At 44.4% G+C, this 17,196-nt stretch overlaps 1 protein-coding gene across 1 annotated transcript in view; it reads left to right on the top strand.

Annotated features, from left to right (window-relative positions):
• PRKDC (protein kinase, DNA-activated, catalytic subunit) overlaps nucleotides 1–17,196 on the top strand; it is a 448,398-nt gene that overhangs the window by 28,618 nt on the left and 402,584 nt on the right. The window contains 2 exon segments of the mRNA XM_040433446.1: nucleotides 9,648–9,760; nucleotides 10,535–10,634. Of these exon segments, the coding sequence (XP_040289380.1) occupies nucleotides 9,648–9,760; nucleotides 10,535–10,634 (213 nt within the window).

Here is a 17,196-nt window from a genome sequence, read left to right on the forward strand (position 1 = left end):
AAGTGTTCCAAAGTTATTACCACATAAAGTGACACGTGTTGGGTTTGCAAAATTAGGCCTGGTCAGGAAGGGGGCAAATGGCCCTGTCTGGAAGGGGTTAAGAAAAAAGATGAACTTGATTGTGAATGTTAAACGACTGAACCAATAAATTGTCTGAACATCCATGTTTGTTGCAGTCATATCGAATCACTTGCGTTGTATGGCTCAGTGCATTCCAGTGGACATGGATGCCATCAGTTTATATTTGGTCCTTCACTGACATGCCCATATGAATGTCTGAGAATGCATAGTATGTGGTCAAAAACAGAACCGCGTTCAGTTGGACATGGCATAAAAATGGGATCCAGCCCTATTCCTACAGCACATTGAAAATAACATGCAACTGCTTTTCCAAAAATTGCACATTTTGTTGCTTTAGGCTTTTTTCACACTGGCGTCTTGCGGATCCGTTTAAAACGGATTTGTTAGAAGGATTTGAAAGACGGATTCAAACGTTGATTTTTTATGCATGTAAAACGGATCTGTTCGTAGCGTCTGCATCCGTTTTAGCATCCGCTCAGCGGATCCGTTTTTCTATTAAAGATGTGCCTCACGAAGTCCTCCCACTTTCAAAATGTATTAAAAGCAGGTACACCTCTATTCAGGCTCATTGTGTATTGGAAGCATGTTGCCTGCACACTTGCATCTCCGACTGAGGTTTCAAATTCTGAAAGCTAGATGGATGAGACGAGACCTGGAAAGAAGACGACGTCGGTGTTGGATACACCCTATAAGTTCAAAAAGGATGACCAGAGGGATTTTTTCTGTTCTTTATTTGGAGTTGCGTGCAAATCCTGAAAAATTTTACAATTATATGCGCATGACGGTTGAGAGTTATGACCAGCTTCTGCAGCGCCTTACTTCGACCATTGAAAGGCAGGATACCCGATACAGAAGGGCCATTTCACCATCAGAGAGGCTAATGGTGACAATAAGGTAAAAATGTATTTAAATTTAGATAGTGTTTTATATATTATTTAAAAACAGTTGTGGTGGTGGCTCACTCCTTGTTACCTATGGTATGGTGCTACCAGCCCAATGGAGAGGACACCCTACCTCTCAAGTATGTAAAATAGGAATAAGAGTATGTATTGGGCGAGCACTCTAACATAAAGCACACGTTTATTCTGAAAAATAAAATGTCAGGTATATAAAATCAAGTACATAAAATCAATAAAATAAATGTATCAATTGAATCACCACAGTGGGGCAACTACTGTGTGTTACTGTGAGAGTCCGTAGTGCAAATTAGTATCTCTTTCACCATATAATGCTTGTGGTTCCTTGTGAGGCTTGATGTTATATCCTCAGCATAGTTGACAAAATTCGACAAAGATAATCGACAAAGTAATCGCAGTTATTATTGCCTGTATGGCCAAGGAGATTAATCTTAGGTTAACAGACAACAATCGCAATAAACTACAAGTCCTAAAAAAAATCGCAAATATCGAATCTTAGATTTTGGATCCGGCTTCCATGTTTTGATTACATCCTTACTGAGTATATAAGGTGTACACAGACAGGTGTAGCGCAACCACTGAGGAAGGGATAGCGACATCCCAAAACGCGTCTGGTGAACGCCACACACCTGTCGAAATAATTCCAGTCGCATGGCCATGCAGACATTATTATAAAAATTCAGAAGATTGAACCTTTAATCGACATACAGAGACGTCATCTCCGGATGAAAGAGGAAGCCGCGTAAGCGTGATCCCGCGAGAGTTTTGTAATTACAGCAATCGAGGAGTGCGACGCAAGACGCCGGAGTTTCCCGCACTTCTCGCCCCTCGACAAACACCAGCGGAGACACCTGAATAATCCTTGGAAGGAGGTGGTAAGCGGCTGAATAGCCGAGATTACCGTCAGCTATAACTTAACAAAATACTGCCAATACCGATAATATGAACTTTCGGACTGTATTCGAATATATTCAAAAGTAATATCATCGTACACAGTTTATTGCGATTGTTGTCTGTTAACCTAAAATTAACCTCCTTAGCCATACAGGCAATAATAACTGCGATTACTTTGTCGATTATCTTTGTCGAATATTGTCGACTATGCTGAGGATATAACATCAAGCCTCACAAGGAACCACAAGCATTATATGGTAAAAGAGATCCTAATTTGCACTATGGACTCTCACAGTAACACGCAGTAGTTGCCCCACTGTGGTGGTTGCGATTCAATTGATACATTAATTTTATTTATTTTATGTACTTTATTTTTAATACCGGACATTTTATTTTTCTGAATAAACGTGTGCTTTAAGTTAGAGTGCTCGCCTAATACATACTCTTATTCCTATTTTATATATTATTTGTTTTTTATAATAACTTTATTTTTTGGGGGTTTATAAGGTTTCTTGCTACCGGAGAAAGCCTTACGTCATTACATTACCAATATCGTATTGGAATTTCGACACTCTGTGGAATAGTAAAGGATACTTGTCGTGCATTGTGGGCAATATTGCATGAAGACTTTATCCCGCATCCAACAACTGAACGATGGCTTCAAATAGCGGACAAGTTTATGCAAACCTGCCAATTCCCTAATTGTGTAGGAGCAGTGGAAGGCAAACATATAAGGATTGTTAAGCCATCAGGAAGTGGATCATAATTTTTTAATTATAAAAAATATTTCTCCATTATTTTTAATGGCGATTGCTGATGCAGATTATCGTTTTGTTGCTGTGGACATTGGAGCATATGGACGGACAAATGACTCCATGGCTTTCAAAACCTCCTGTATTCCAAGCAATTTGGATTACCGCCTCCAAGACCGTTGCCAGGGACAGATGAACCTCCCATGCCATTTGTTGCAGTAGGGGACGAGGCGTTCCAAATGTGTGAAAACCTCATAAAGCCATACTCCAGCCATGACTTGAACTCAACAAAACAGATTTTTAATTATAGACTCACAAGAGCTAGACGACTGGTGGAGTGCGCCTTTGGGATTCTCGTTGCAAAATGGCGTATTCTAAACAAAGCCATTAACCTCAGTATTAACCATACTGACCTCCCATGCCATCTACCAGAAGTAGAAACGATTGACGATGTTGTTAAGGCTTGTGTGGTGCTACATAATTATCTTTTATCGGAGGAACCACTGCGTCTAGACCCGCAAGAGGTAGATTGTACACTGACTAGGATGCAAAATGTGTCATATCGCTCTACCGTCGCCATTGCTAGAATGAGGGACGGTTTTGCTGATTACTTTGTCTCTGAAGCAGGTAGAGTGACTTGGCAAAATAATGTATTGTAAATGGTTTTAATGTTTAATTTTTGTAAAAATAAAAATTATTTAATTTATCACACCTGGTGTAATCTTTTATTTAGTTTACCTACAGAGGTCTAGTCATTATGGATAAAGACATATTGTTTCATCCATAGTGCTACCATACGTCCATTTGTTTTTGTGGTGCCATTTCAGCACTATTGTGCCTGCTGTAGCCCAACTATAGTCGTTCAAATAGCTATGGCATGGCATGGCTACAGCTAGGCGTCCACAGTCTTTTTGTCTATGTCTGAACAACATACAGCAATTTTGCTAAACTTTTTTTTATAATGATAGTCTACGGTGTTCGGTGTGCAACTGGTACGGAACATTTGTTAAAAAATCCATTTGTAATGGATTTTTAAACAACTGTTGCGTCTCAGCATGTCGCATTGGGAAACCATAGACCAGTATTATAATAATTTTTTATAGTGCAAAATGTGTGTAAATAAAATTCAAAACACAAATGTCTCGGTATATTTTTGCTCTATATATTGTTTAATATAGGCAAATATACCTAGTCGAATTTAAACACACAGTTTGTCTAAATTCTCCGCCATGCAGTGTGTTTTTGTCATCCCTTTCTTTGCGTGAACAAACACATGTCAAGGTAGAGCATTCCAGCATAAAATGTTGAGTTCTTTGGCTGGGTGCAGTTCCCTAATCGGCTCTGAACCCGGTCAAAGACTGACAACATTATGTTCATTTCCTGTCCCTTGTGGTAATGACGATAATTTATTTGACCGCATCATCTTTACTAAAGAGCAAAATTAAATAATTTTTGCTCTGTATTCAATTCTATGGTGGATGATGCTGATTCACTTGTACCGTGAGTCCCACAAGGGTTCATGTGGATTAGAACAAGATTGGCAGATGAACATGCTTATAGCTTTTTCATGAGCCAATCAGCTAGAATATGATCAATAAACAGATTTTAGAAAGCCTGTTATTGATCGTACTCTCAATTTATTTTATACTTTTAGTAATACAGGTGTGGGCAAAATAAATTTACTAATAACAAAAAAAATAATAATTGAATAACGGTAAGGGGAGGTGGAGCGTTGCGGTGTGGATACTTGTGGACCGGCAGTAGTAGCCCCCCTGTCTTCAGTTGAGGAATGAAAACGACGGGCTGCAGGAAAAAATGCAGGATTAGTTCTTGGGGTGTGGAGAGTGGAAGGGTCGGGAGTTGATTGTTCCCGAGCATGGAACAAAGAAGGAGTAGGGAAAGAAGTAGGAGCGTGATAGTGAGGAGGAGAAGGAGTAGAAGAAAAAGGAAGATTGTACCCATGCTCGGGGGGTTGGGAAAGGGAAGGATCTTGGAAATGGGAAGGTTGTCGAGGTTCCCCATGTTGATAAGCGTGGGATAGGGGGTAGGTAGTGGGTGGGGGGCGGTGCATGATTTCCCACGACCCATTCTCCATCAAATTTCGGAACTCATGCACCTGTTCGGGAGTCATTTGGTCCATTCGGTAGACATGGGTTAGCAGGTAATGCTCGTTGTCAGAGAGTTGACGTGCCGACTCCGCCCCCTCCACTCGGCGTGCCAAGTCTTCCAAAGCTCGACGCATCTCATCTGCAAAACCTAGAGCATCGGAAACTATCTCTACAAGGTCCCCATAGTCCTCCCGACTGCTCCTACGGGATCTCCTGCTATTCAGCGTAGCTCTCACATTTTGTTGCCAAGAAGAGAGCGTACGCTAATATAAGGGACCAGGTAGGGGACCAGGATTGACCCCAACAGGTGAATGAGGGACAGGAGGGCTGGTGGTGGCGGCCAGTTCGGGGTCCGCTTCAAGAGAGGGTTCAGGCTCCCAAGTGCTGCTGGCAGTTCTGCGGAGAGAAAAAAAATAAGGCCTTTTAGTAAAAAAATACAGTATCTAACAGTCTACTTCATAATGTAGATGGCTGCATGAGAGAAAGGTCCCTATACTTAGGAGATAGTTCAGAGAAGAGCTACTAAACTAGTACATTAATACAGGAATAATTACTAGAAAAGATTAAACTAGCTCAACACGTATAGCTTGGAAGAAAAGACGAGACAGAGTGGATATGATAGAAACTTTAAAATACATTAATGGAATAAACAATGAAAAGAGGAGAGAAAATTTTACATAAACTTCTATAAAAGGACATATTTTAAAATGAGGGACAATAATCTAAATAAAACGTCATGAACTTTAGAGAGAAGTGGATGCATGCAATAGCCTCCCTGCAGAAGTGGTAGCTGCAAATACATTGAGGGAGTTTAAGCATGCCTGGGATAGGCCTGAGGCCATCCTTCATATAAGATAGGGCCAGGGGCTATTCATAGTATTCAGTTTTTTGGGCAGACTAGATGGGTCAAAAAATTTGTGTTGTGCAAATACATTCTATGTTACTATAGGTCAGAGCTTGCTTCATTTTTCTAAATAATCCTTTTACAGAAGGAATTCTTGATCTATACTAGGATGGCAAACATGTGGCTCTACAGCTGCTGCAAAACTAGATCTCACCACATGCCCATACATTCCTTTAAGCTACCATCATACAGCAGGGCATTGTGGAATATATTTTTTTTTTCACCAGCTGGAGATCCACAGGTTGGTCACACCTGATCTATTGTCCCTTGTGACCTTTTCAGGAAAAATCAGATAACTGATTCAGAGATTGATTTGTCTCACACAACCTTGTCAAGACAGAAGTCTGGATCTATTGTAACTTTTGACCATAATAGGCCAAGTGAGATAAAGTTGTCATAGAATCCTTTGTTTCACAAATCCTATTACAGACAGAAGTCAAGGTCTATTGACCCTTCTGACTGTATGATGTTAAATGAGATAAAGGTGTGAGAATCCTTTGTCTCACACAAACCTTTGAGGAAACAGGGTCAATAAAGAAAAATCATTTTAAAATAATAAACTAAAAATAATAATAATTTACCTACTAAGTCCTAGCGTGCGCCAAAGGAACCCCAGGGCTGCATTGTGAGCATAGGGCTTCCTTCTGCTGGCTCCTGAACCACTCGGGCCTGAACTTCCATATTATATTCTCTTGAAGCGGTCCCGGATTGACCGCCACCGAGTGGTAACCTTGTCCACTGTTTTAAAAAATGTCCACTGTTTTAAATTTTTTTAAAAAAAAGGGTTATTGTAATTTTTTTAAATGTTGACTAGGTTTAACATTATACATGACGGTGTGGTCCCAAAATGCGGGACGCACCTCCACCAGCTGGATAAGGAGTTCATTTTCACTGCTAGGAATCACAAACTCCCTATCTTCCCTGGTGGAGACTACGGAACCCTTGAACCAAAAAAAGAAAAAGATAAATTATATAATGTACCAAAGGAATTTTTTTTTTAAAACCTAAGTCTTTGATACTTACACGTCCCCAACCGCCACGGCCTCTCCCGTGGACTCTGGAGGGGACTGGGGGATCTTGTCTGGCGGATCGAGTAGAAGTTTCCTTTAAATGGATTCTGTCACTTCCCCTAACCCAAAATCGGATTTTAAAGCAGTCATGCAGCACAGCTTACCTTGAATCGGCTGTGCTCTTCTATCTTGTAATCCGTCCAGTAGTTTATGAGAAAAACTATGATTATGCTAATTAGCCCTGAAGGTGCCCAGAGGGGCGTTTTGTTCCCCTTAGTGTGCCCAGTAACGCCCCTCTTACAGTGCCCAAAATGCCTTCCGACTGCCTAACCGCCCACAGCCTCTCATCCCTCTCCTCCCCCTCCCTCACGGCCGAACGAACTCTCGCGCAGGCGCAGTACCCACTGAGGGCTGCGCCAGTGCGATCTGCAGGAGACTGAGGGAAGAGCGAGCATCGGACGTCACTGGGCTCGTCGCATGCCCAGTGACGAGGATGAAGCTCCTACCCTCAGTCTCCTGCAGATCGCACTGGCGCAGCCCTCAGTGGGTACTGCGCCTGCGCGAGAGTTCGTTCGGCCGTGAGGGAGGGGGAGGAGAGGGATGAGAGGGATGAGAGGCTGTGGGCGGTTAGGCAGTCGGAAGGAAGGCGTTTTGGGCACTGTAAGAGGGGCGTTACTGGGCACACTAAGGGGAACAAAACGCCCCTCTGGGCACCTTCAGGGCTAATTAGCATAATCATAAGTCGTTTTTCTCATAAACTACTGGACGGATTACAAGATAGAAGAGCACAGCTGATTCAAGGTAAGCTGTGCTGCATGACTGCTTTAAAATCCGATTTTGGGTTAGGGGAGGTGACAGAATCACTTTAACATAAAAAAATATTGGTTTAAAAAATGAAATTTTTGAATTTATATAGATAAATTGAAATATTCTTACTTGATGCCGGTCCTGGTTGATAACATCTCCACCTCCCCTTGAAGACTGTGAATCCCCTGAAGAAGGGGTCCTCGCTGGTGAGGGCCTCGGGGTAACTGCCGAGCTGGTCGATGATTAAGACTATTAAAAAAAAAAAAAAAGAATATTTGAAAAGAATGAACGTTCTTTGAAAATACAAATTGCTGAGTATACTATGTATAGTTGTCCAATATCGATGATAACAATATTAGAAAATTTATCACGATAAGGATATATATATAGTTAAAAATGTAAATTTTGAAGTTTTAAAAGACTAGGGTCAAAAAGATGATAATATTGTATGGTGAGTTTGGCTACAAGGTGACATTATACTGTCTGGGGGCCATATTGAGACATTATACGGTATGGGGCCCAGAAGGTGACATTATACTGTATGGGGCCCACAAGGTGACATTATATGGTATGGGGCCCACATGGTGACATTATACCGTATGTGGGTATACAGTGAGACAGTGGCGGATGATGCAAAGTTGACATTATACTATATAGATTACATTATAAAGAAACATTGATATAGCATGCTGTCACGCTAGTACACTAGCATGTACTTACCCTTTCTTCAATTCTGCGGCGCCTTCTTGGCGGACGAGGTCTTGCCCTTTTTTGCGATTCAGACATCTGAAGAGATATATTGCAAATTTTATTAATGTGAAATAACTGACATATATATCCCAAATTTTTTTACAAACTTTTTTTTTTGTGTTTGCAATATGCAGCAATTTGCGTGAAAATTTATTGTAGTTGCTAAAAAAAAAAAAAAAAAAAATTCAATAATACATACATGAAATGTTTGGTATTTAAAATCTGTGACGTCTGCCCACCACCATTGCCTGCATTGCCATCTACATCCACCTGTACAATCTGCAACCATTCTGTGCGAGATTTGACACACCACACACGTGCAATAATCTGCAACCTATTTAATGCCCTAGGCAAAGTACTTTGGTCACACCCACATTTTCCATCAACCATAAATCCTAGATATCTCTAGCCGACCCCACACTCCATAAACTTGCAATAATCATCAACCGTTCCAATAATTGAAAAATTAATCACACTCCTGCGCTCGTCAACAGCTGTAGGCCCACTAGCACTGCGATATTTGCTCCACAAGACACGTTCATTAATAGTGCCCCTATAGAATGACCAAACCAACGTGCGTATAACTTCACGCACAGAATTTGCATCATCAATACCGCTGAACCATCTGACTAAACAACATCCCCCTCACCATTTGACATTCTGACACCTATTACATGACCGCTGCAAAATTTCAGAAAAAAACACACGCACACAAAAAACCAAGCCTATCATCTGCAACACTGCTCTTGAATATGACCACTGACATCTTTCAGACCCATGCTCAATGAACAAAACCAGCCGACATGCTATTGCAGCCACACCACTTCGCTGACGTCTGCTAAAACATGCCCATGCAAGTGCAATTATATGCCCCCATGATAGATAGAAAGATTCTATGAAAATGTAAAGAAAGAAAGAAAAATAGAGAAACAGAGAGAGACAGAAGTTTCATGTCCATACCTGTTGTTGAACTTGGGGATCCAAGATGGCCTCTGGGTTTGCAGGGGGTGGAGAAATGCAAGGGGGGGTTAATTCATTCTGAGCATGCTCAACTAGTAAAATTAAAAGTAAACGGATCCGCTTCAGACGGAGCCATCACAGACAGATCCGTCTCCATTGACTTCTATTGTTAGTTCAGACGGATCCGTTTGGGTCCGCATCGCCAGGCAGACACCAAACCGCTGCAAGCAGCGTTTTGGTGTCCGCCTCCAGAGCTGAATGGAGGCGGAACGGAGCCAAAATGATGCATTCTGAGCGGATCCTTATCCATTCAGAATGCATTGGGGATGAACGGATCGGGACCGGTTGTGAGAGCCCTCAAACGGATCTCACAAGCGGAACCAGAAACGCCAGTGTGAAAGTAGCCTTAGCCATCTGTCAATGTCCTATTGAGTCTGCTAAAATTTTATTTATGTCTTCTATAGTTTTGGAAAAGATTTATGAGCTTCTGGGAATTTTGGGTGAAGTGCAACCTAGTGATATGCTGAACAATTCTGAGAAACTCTTTCGAGCCTATCTGGGAGAATTAAAAGGACAGGTACTGGCCTATTCTAACATTTGTTAACTCTAGAATTGGTTCACTTTTTAAGAATACATATTTAAAGGGGTTCTTTGCCCTTTTCTTACTGATGATCTATACTTTGAATAGGTCATTAGCATCTGATCAGCCGGGGTCTGACACACAGGACCCCTGTCGATCAGCTGTTTGAGAAGGCTGCGGTTCTTGCAGTAGCTCCACGGCCTTATTGCCGCTTTCCTTAGGCCATGGAGGTCACAACTATATGCCCCATTCACTACTGCCGATCGGATACAGATGACCTATGCAAAGGATAGTAATAAAAATATAAAGAACCCCTTTACAGGTTATGGGGACCTTTGTAGTGGTCCTATCAGTAATTGACAGCCTTCCCTCTATGACTGTGTATACATAGATATCTGTCAATCACTGATAGGAGCCTCCTTGACTTCAAAGACCAGAAGGAGCAGGAATGTAAATGTATAAAATACAAGTTTTATTGAATCTTTTCTCACAAAACTATACATCAATCTGCACCGCTCCTCCTGCTCTATAACATGCTGCCTCCAGCTCAGACACCATGTTCAATGTGACAGGTTCCCTTTTAAATCATAGGCTTGAATACTAGTTGTCCTCTTGCAGAATTACTCTGTATGACTGACTTCTACAAAGCTCTGTATTTGTACTGCTTCAAATATTTACAGTTTGATCTTGTTCTCAAATGACTTTCATCTTGTATATCTTCTGTAATATATGAAGTATTTTATTTTCCAATTTTTTACTTCCTCCTTTTAGATGACTTCATCCACAAGGCAGCCTAAGTTTGCCGTGGTAGCTGGATGTTTGAGAGGATTATCAGCACTCTTGATTAACTTTACAAAATCTGTGGAAGAAGGTAGAGTTACTATTTTATGAGTGTCATGTGTGTATTATTAAAGGGAACCTGTCACCAGGATTTTGTGTATAGAGCTGAGGATATGGGTTCCTAGATGGCCGCTAGCACATCTGCAATACCCAGTCCCCATAGCTCTGTGTGCTTTTATTGTGTAAAAACACAGATTTGATACATATGCAAATTAACCTGAGATGAGTCCTGTACGTTAGGTGAGTCAGGGACAAGACTCATCTCAGGTTAATTTGCATATGGATCAAATCGTTTTTTTACACAATAAAAGCACACGGAGCTATGGGAACTGGGTATTGCGGATGTGCTAGCGGCCATCTAGCAACCCATGACCTCAGCTCTATACTCAAAATCCCGGTGACGGGATAACCCCTTTAAAGGGAACCTATCTTAGACAATGGGGGCATATCGCTAGGATATGCCCCCATTGTCTGATAGGTGCGGGTCCCACCTCTGGGACCCACACCTACAAGGAGAACGGAGCCGGGGAGAGTTGTGGCTAGAGGACCCTGGGTTTGCCGGTGTCCGTCCACCACCAGGCGCAGCTCCCCTCAAGCGCTCTGCTATTTTCGGCGGCGCCATAGAAATGAATGGAGGGCGGCTGCGCATGCACAGTGCGCCCTCCTCCACTTTCTCCACTCCGTTCTCCTTGTAGGTGCGTGTCCCAGAGGTGGGACCCGCACCTATCAGACAATGGGGGCATATCCTAGCGATATGCCCCCATTGTCTGAGATGGTATAACCCCTTTAAGCAGTGTAGAGTATCACCATGATATTATGGTGATGGCCAAGTCATCTCATTACAGTGAGATGATGACCGGAAGCTTTTGCTCTTTAATTAGAATTAAATAAGTATATGTACTACCAAATCACTGTGTTTAAGATTACCAGATGATTGCATTTCATGTCAGTTATATATATTTACATTGTAGAGAAACTGTGGTAGCAGGCACTCTCTTAATTTAGAGTCACATATTAATAGTAACAATGAAAACAGATATATCTTGGGTTTATCAAAAGTTAGATGTATTTCAATAAATTACAAAGTAAAAGCAGGTAATACAAATCTGAATAGTCACAAATGTTGGTAAATAGTTAATGCAATAAAAGAGATAGTGATAAGAGGCAATAAGCAATAGTCCCAAATATTCGTAGATAAATAAATGTAAAAATCTTAAAAAGTTATTGAATAGTCTGCAGAAAGATGATGGTGTTAAAATAAGTCCATAATCCTTTCAATGTTATAAAGTACTGTATTTTTCGCTCTATAAGACGCACCAGCCCATAAGACGCACCTAGGTTTTTGAGGAGGAAAATAAGAAAACTTTTTTTTTTGGTGGGCTTTGAACTAATGGTAGCCTGTGGATGACACTGTTATGGGGGTCTGTGGATGGCACTGTTATGGGGGCATCTGTGGATGGCATGGCACTGCTTTGGGGGCATCTGTGGATGGCATGGCACTGCTATGGGGGCATCTGTGGATGGCATGGCACTGCTATGGGGGCATCTGTGGATGGCATGACACTGCTATGGGGGCATCTGTGGATGGCATGACACTGCTATGGGGGCATCTGTGGATGGCATGACACTGCTATGGGGGCATCTGTGGATGGCATGACACTGCTATGGGGGCATCTGTGGATGACAGATAAATAGCATCTTATGCTATTTGTCATCCACAGATTCCCCCCCCCCCTCCATAATAGTGTCAGCCATTGTGAATGACCCCCAATACAGGGGGTGGGGGCTGGCATCTACACTAGTTTTGTAATGGCAGCGGGGCCCAGTGCAGTCACTGTATTTTATTGCACCGGGCCCCGCTCACTGTACTAATTGTATCTACTGTAACGGCAGGCAATGTTCAATCCAGCAGCCTGTACTTACGACCATAGCAGGCAGGAAGCTGGGCGGGTGGGCACTGGCAGCGTAACTAACTAAGTTACGTGCCCGCGCCGCCTGCTTCATTCATAAAGTGGGCAGAGCAGGCATGTGACGTAGGAAGTTACGCTGCTAGTGCCCGCCCAGCCTCCTGCCTGCTACGGATGTAAGTACAGGCTGCTGGATTGAACATATTCTATAGTTAAACATTGCCTGCAGTTACCGTAGATACGACTAGTACAGTGAGCAGGGCCTGGTGCAATAGAATACAGTGACTGCATCGGGCCCCCATGCCATCACAAAACTAGATGCCGGCCCCCAGCCCCTCCTCCCTCCTCGCTGATAACACCTGATAGGTACAAGTCTTATTATACTGCTGATATCAAGTTATACAGTAAAAACACAGAGACCCTCCTGTTCAATTCGTGTCCCATCAGAGGTAGTCTGTCAGAGAGACTTACGTGCGGGGTAGATATTTGTGGGTAGCTGTACCTTATCGCGGCATCCCGCGTCTTCTCCGGCACTTCAAATCGCTTACCTCTCGGAGTTTTCCCCTACGAAGCTCTTCAGATTTAGTCGATTGCAGCCTTACCTGGACGAGGCCTCCGGGTCCCACGTGGAGTCTGGTGGCGCGCTTCGCGTAGGCTTAGAAGTGCGGTTGTTTGCACTGTCTAACCACGTATCCTTCACATGTGACCAGGATGCAGTTAATCCGGGAAAAAGGCAAATCCAATAATGCAATAAAGTATCTGATTAAATGAACAATAGTAATGGAGTGCTCCGATTTTATTTTTATTCGCTACTATACTGTGTATAGTTCAAAATGATTCCACCATAATATCGAGGTATAGTAAGTCCCCAAACTTCCTCAAACACGTTTGGGGACATTTTTGCACTCATATTTTGCTCTGCCTATATGAAAAATACAATCAAGCACAGCAAATCTATCAGACTGGTTTAGAGAAACCTCTGATCCCTACTGATTAACTCCTTACATGGCACAATCAGTACTTATTATTGCTCCCTTTTTTGACAAACAGTATTGCAAGCCATGTGGCTGACCGTACAGGAACTTAGTAAGGCCTCCAGGTTTTTCCAGCAGTAATTAGTTATAATATACAACTAATTCTAAAACCATTCTTTAAGAGGACCTTTCACTAGTTTAAAAACTAACTATATCAGTGGGCAGAGCGGCGCCCAGGGGATCCCCTGCACTTACTAGTATGTCTGGGCGCCGCTCCGTTCGCCCGGTATAGGCTCCGGTGTTTGCGCTCGCTCTGTTGTACTGGGCGGAGTTTTTGTATTAGGGTTGTCCCTTGCTGCAGCGCTGGCCAATCGTAGCGCACAGCTCATAGCCTGGGACATACTAGTAAGTGCAGGGGGACCCCTGGGCGCCGCTCTGCCCACTGATATAGTTAGTTTTTAGTTTTTAAACTAGTGAAAGGTCCTCTTTAAATTAATTTTTTTTTTTGTTAGTCTCCTAGTGCAGTAAAAAATTTAATTTTGGGAACTCACCTGTAAAATCTTTTTCTCGGTAATGGCATTAGGGGACACAGCACCATGGGTATATGCCCAGCTACCACTAGGAGGCACTAGATATATATATATATATATATATATATATATATATATATATATATATATATATATATATATATATAAAAAAGGTTGGCTCCACCCAGGTAGGCTATACCCTCTCCACAGCACTAGGCTATTCAGTTTTTAATCTAGTGCCGTAGGAGGCAGACCTGACCTGCTTTTTTCCTGCAGGTCTTGCTGCTATTTTATTTTTTTCACTTTTTTTCTTTCTGCAGGTTTTCACATGCTGCAGGCGGGTGCTCCATCGTGGGCTGCCACCTTAGCTGCACCCCCTGCGGGCACGTGTCCCGGTCACCCAGTCCCCATTGACTGCATCCGCAGTGGCATGCCGGCATTCTTACAGTCCCCGTGTTGAGTCTGCCGATGGGGTGACCCTGCGGCGCCCGAAGACATCGGACGGTGAGTATTCCTCCTGCGTCCCTGTCCCAGAGTTAGTGGGGGTCCCAGGTTAGGTCCCCTGTTGTAGCCGGGGATGGCATCCACTTGTCGGGGGTCTGGGGTGCTACTCCCCCTTCTCCCCCAGACGATGAGGTTTTTCTAGGCCCACGGTTTTTCTCCCTGGCCTCTCAGCTTCCTTTGCAGCCTCCTCCGTCCACTCTCCTGGCCTTCCATCTACTTTAGTCCCCGGCTTCTGCCGGGACTAGGCCGCAATTTCTCCAGCCATGTTCCCGGGCTCCTGGTGCTCCTTTTTCGAAGTTTTTTGCTCCCCAAAGCGTCGCACCTCCTCAGGAGCCCCCCTTACCGGTTTCTTCATTCTGGAGGGCCCCCGATCTCCCGTGGTTCCGTCCGCCGACGGCGCACCTTTTTCGGCCACCTCATTAATAGATGCCCCGACTTCCTCCACGCCTAGGCCGCGTTCTCTCCCGCCCCCTTCCCTCTTTTCCAGGGCTTTTGCTGGCCCCTCCCCGCTCTCTCAGCTTATGGAGGAGTTCCCTCCTCCTGTGCCAGCCAAGCACGGGCTTTAACCCTGTGGGTGCTGTTTTCTAGTTTAAATAGCATCCATCTTGCCAGCAGGGGGGAGTCCTCTGATATACTGCAGCTGCTGCAGCACATCTTTGTGAACTCTGTCCCTGGGATCCAGTAGACAGCTTTTGTTGGCTTCTTTCTTTTTCAGGCTCCCTCTCAGGCCTCATGTCCTCTTCTGAGGACTCCCATTCCCAGCCTCCCTCGGGGGTCGCATGTATTTGGGTGCGCCCGGGGCGATAAAGGGCTGCCACGTGGTCAGCCTGTCCCTGTTTGCGCACGGTCGCTCCCAGGCCCTCTCTTGGCGATCTGACCTACTTCTCTGTCGGTCTCTCCTGACTGGACCTCTTCCCTGTCCCAAGTCATAGGGAATCCTGTCAGACTCTCCCAGTCTATGGCAGAGTCGCTGCACCGACTGCCTGACCAAATATTGCGGCCACCTCTGCCCTCCCAGGGACCCTTCCGCGGATGGGCCACTCTCTGCTAGGTCCCGCAGACGACCTCTGGTTGTCTCAGCCATGTCCCGCTCCTCCTCGGCATCCTCAGGTCACTCCCAGGACAAGTCTGAGGCTGGTGACAACCCTTCCCTGCCATTCCATCCGCTGCCCCGGGGGACACCTCTGCTCCGATTTTCTCTCAGCAACAGAGCATCAGGCGGTCTTCCACCAGACAGATTCCCTCTGGGTGGTTAAAGACAAATGTCCGCTGAGGAACCGCTTCTCTCCAGGGTTGGTATTCCCTCTAGTGGACTTTCGCATGGCGCTCCCCTGGCTGCACAAGGTAAGCAACCTGCCACGTGGTTAGCATGCCGGCACACCTACGTGGTGTCCCAGGTACGTACGCCTCCCCCTTAACAGGTGGGGTACTTGTACCACTGCCAAATGCTGTACCAGCACTGCCATGTCCGGGTAATCCTGCTTGGGGTCCCTGACCCTACTCTTTCTTAGACCATCTAGCTGGCAGCTCCCTTCTGGGGTTCTGGGGAAGTTACCCATGGCCTTTTGACCACACAGGCTCTGTATGACAGCTGCTTCTTTGGGCCCGGTTTGCTCCTTTTTCCCTCCTGGGTCCTCAAAGGTTGTTGCCTTCTTGAGATTCTAACCTCTTTCCATCCCCCCAGCTCAAGTACCTGGTACCTAGTTGTTTAGTGCTATAGTTTGCAGTTTACATCGTATGGTCACTTTTCTCTCAAGCGTTAAGCCTCCAGTGCTTCTTTGTTTCCTCTCTACCCTGGCCCTTACATGTGGTTGGCCACGGACAGGCCGTGTTTTGGTCTGAGACAACTTAAAGTTTTAGTCTTTGGTTGAGGACTGCTTTCGTCTTTTTTCCAGGCATTTTATCTCCTGCCAGGCACCCTTATAGTCTATTTTGTCTTGTTGGGTCTGTCCTCTTAGGGATTCTCCTCCTAGAGATTCCTTATATATGCAAAGCGCTAGGTTGTTTCCAACTTACGCCATTCCATATGCAGAGTGCTAGGTCGTTACCAACAGACGTTGCTATGCTACTCTCCTGTTTCCTCAGGGAACCCTTGTCAACCTCTCGCACGGGACATCTGGCCCTGTCCCTTATCCTCTAGCGCTTTATTTTTTTTCCCACCTTGGGTGGAGCTGGGTGTTCCCTTGTTCCTTCTTGCAGGCCTTGTTTCCCAGGCACCTGTCCTTGGGATCTTCACGGTCTCCCTTTTTCTTTGGAACCATTTCATGCTAGGGTCTCTCCTGGTCCGGTTGGGTCACATGGTTCTTCTGCACCTGCGCATCCTTCTTCTTATTGCATGAGGTTTCAATCCCACCCTCGAGGACTGCTTTAGGACGTCCCATGGTGCTGTGTCCCCCAATGCCATTAACGAGAAAATTGGATTTTTGTACTTACCGTGAAATCCGTTTCTCGTTCAATGCATTGGGGGACACAGATCCCACCCTCTGTTTTTACTTACTCTCCCTGTCACCGGGCTGCTGTTTCCCGGTCCAGGATATGTTAGTTCTTCGCTTTTGTTTCTCTCTCCTACTGTATTTGGTACAAACTGACTAGCCTAGTGCTGTGGAGAGGGTATAGCCCACCTGGGCGGAGCCAACTTATTTTTTTTTATCTAGTGCCTCCCAGTGGTAGTTGGGCAT

Source organism: Bufo bufo, chromosome 5 (assembly GCF_905171765.1).
Source record: "Bufo bufo chromosome 5, aBufBuf1.1, whole genome shotgun sequence".
NCBI classification, from domain to species: Eukaryota; Metazoa; Chordata; class Amphibia; order Anura; family Bufonidae; genus Bufo; species Bufo bufo.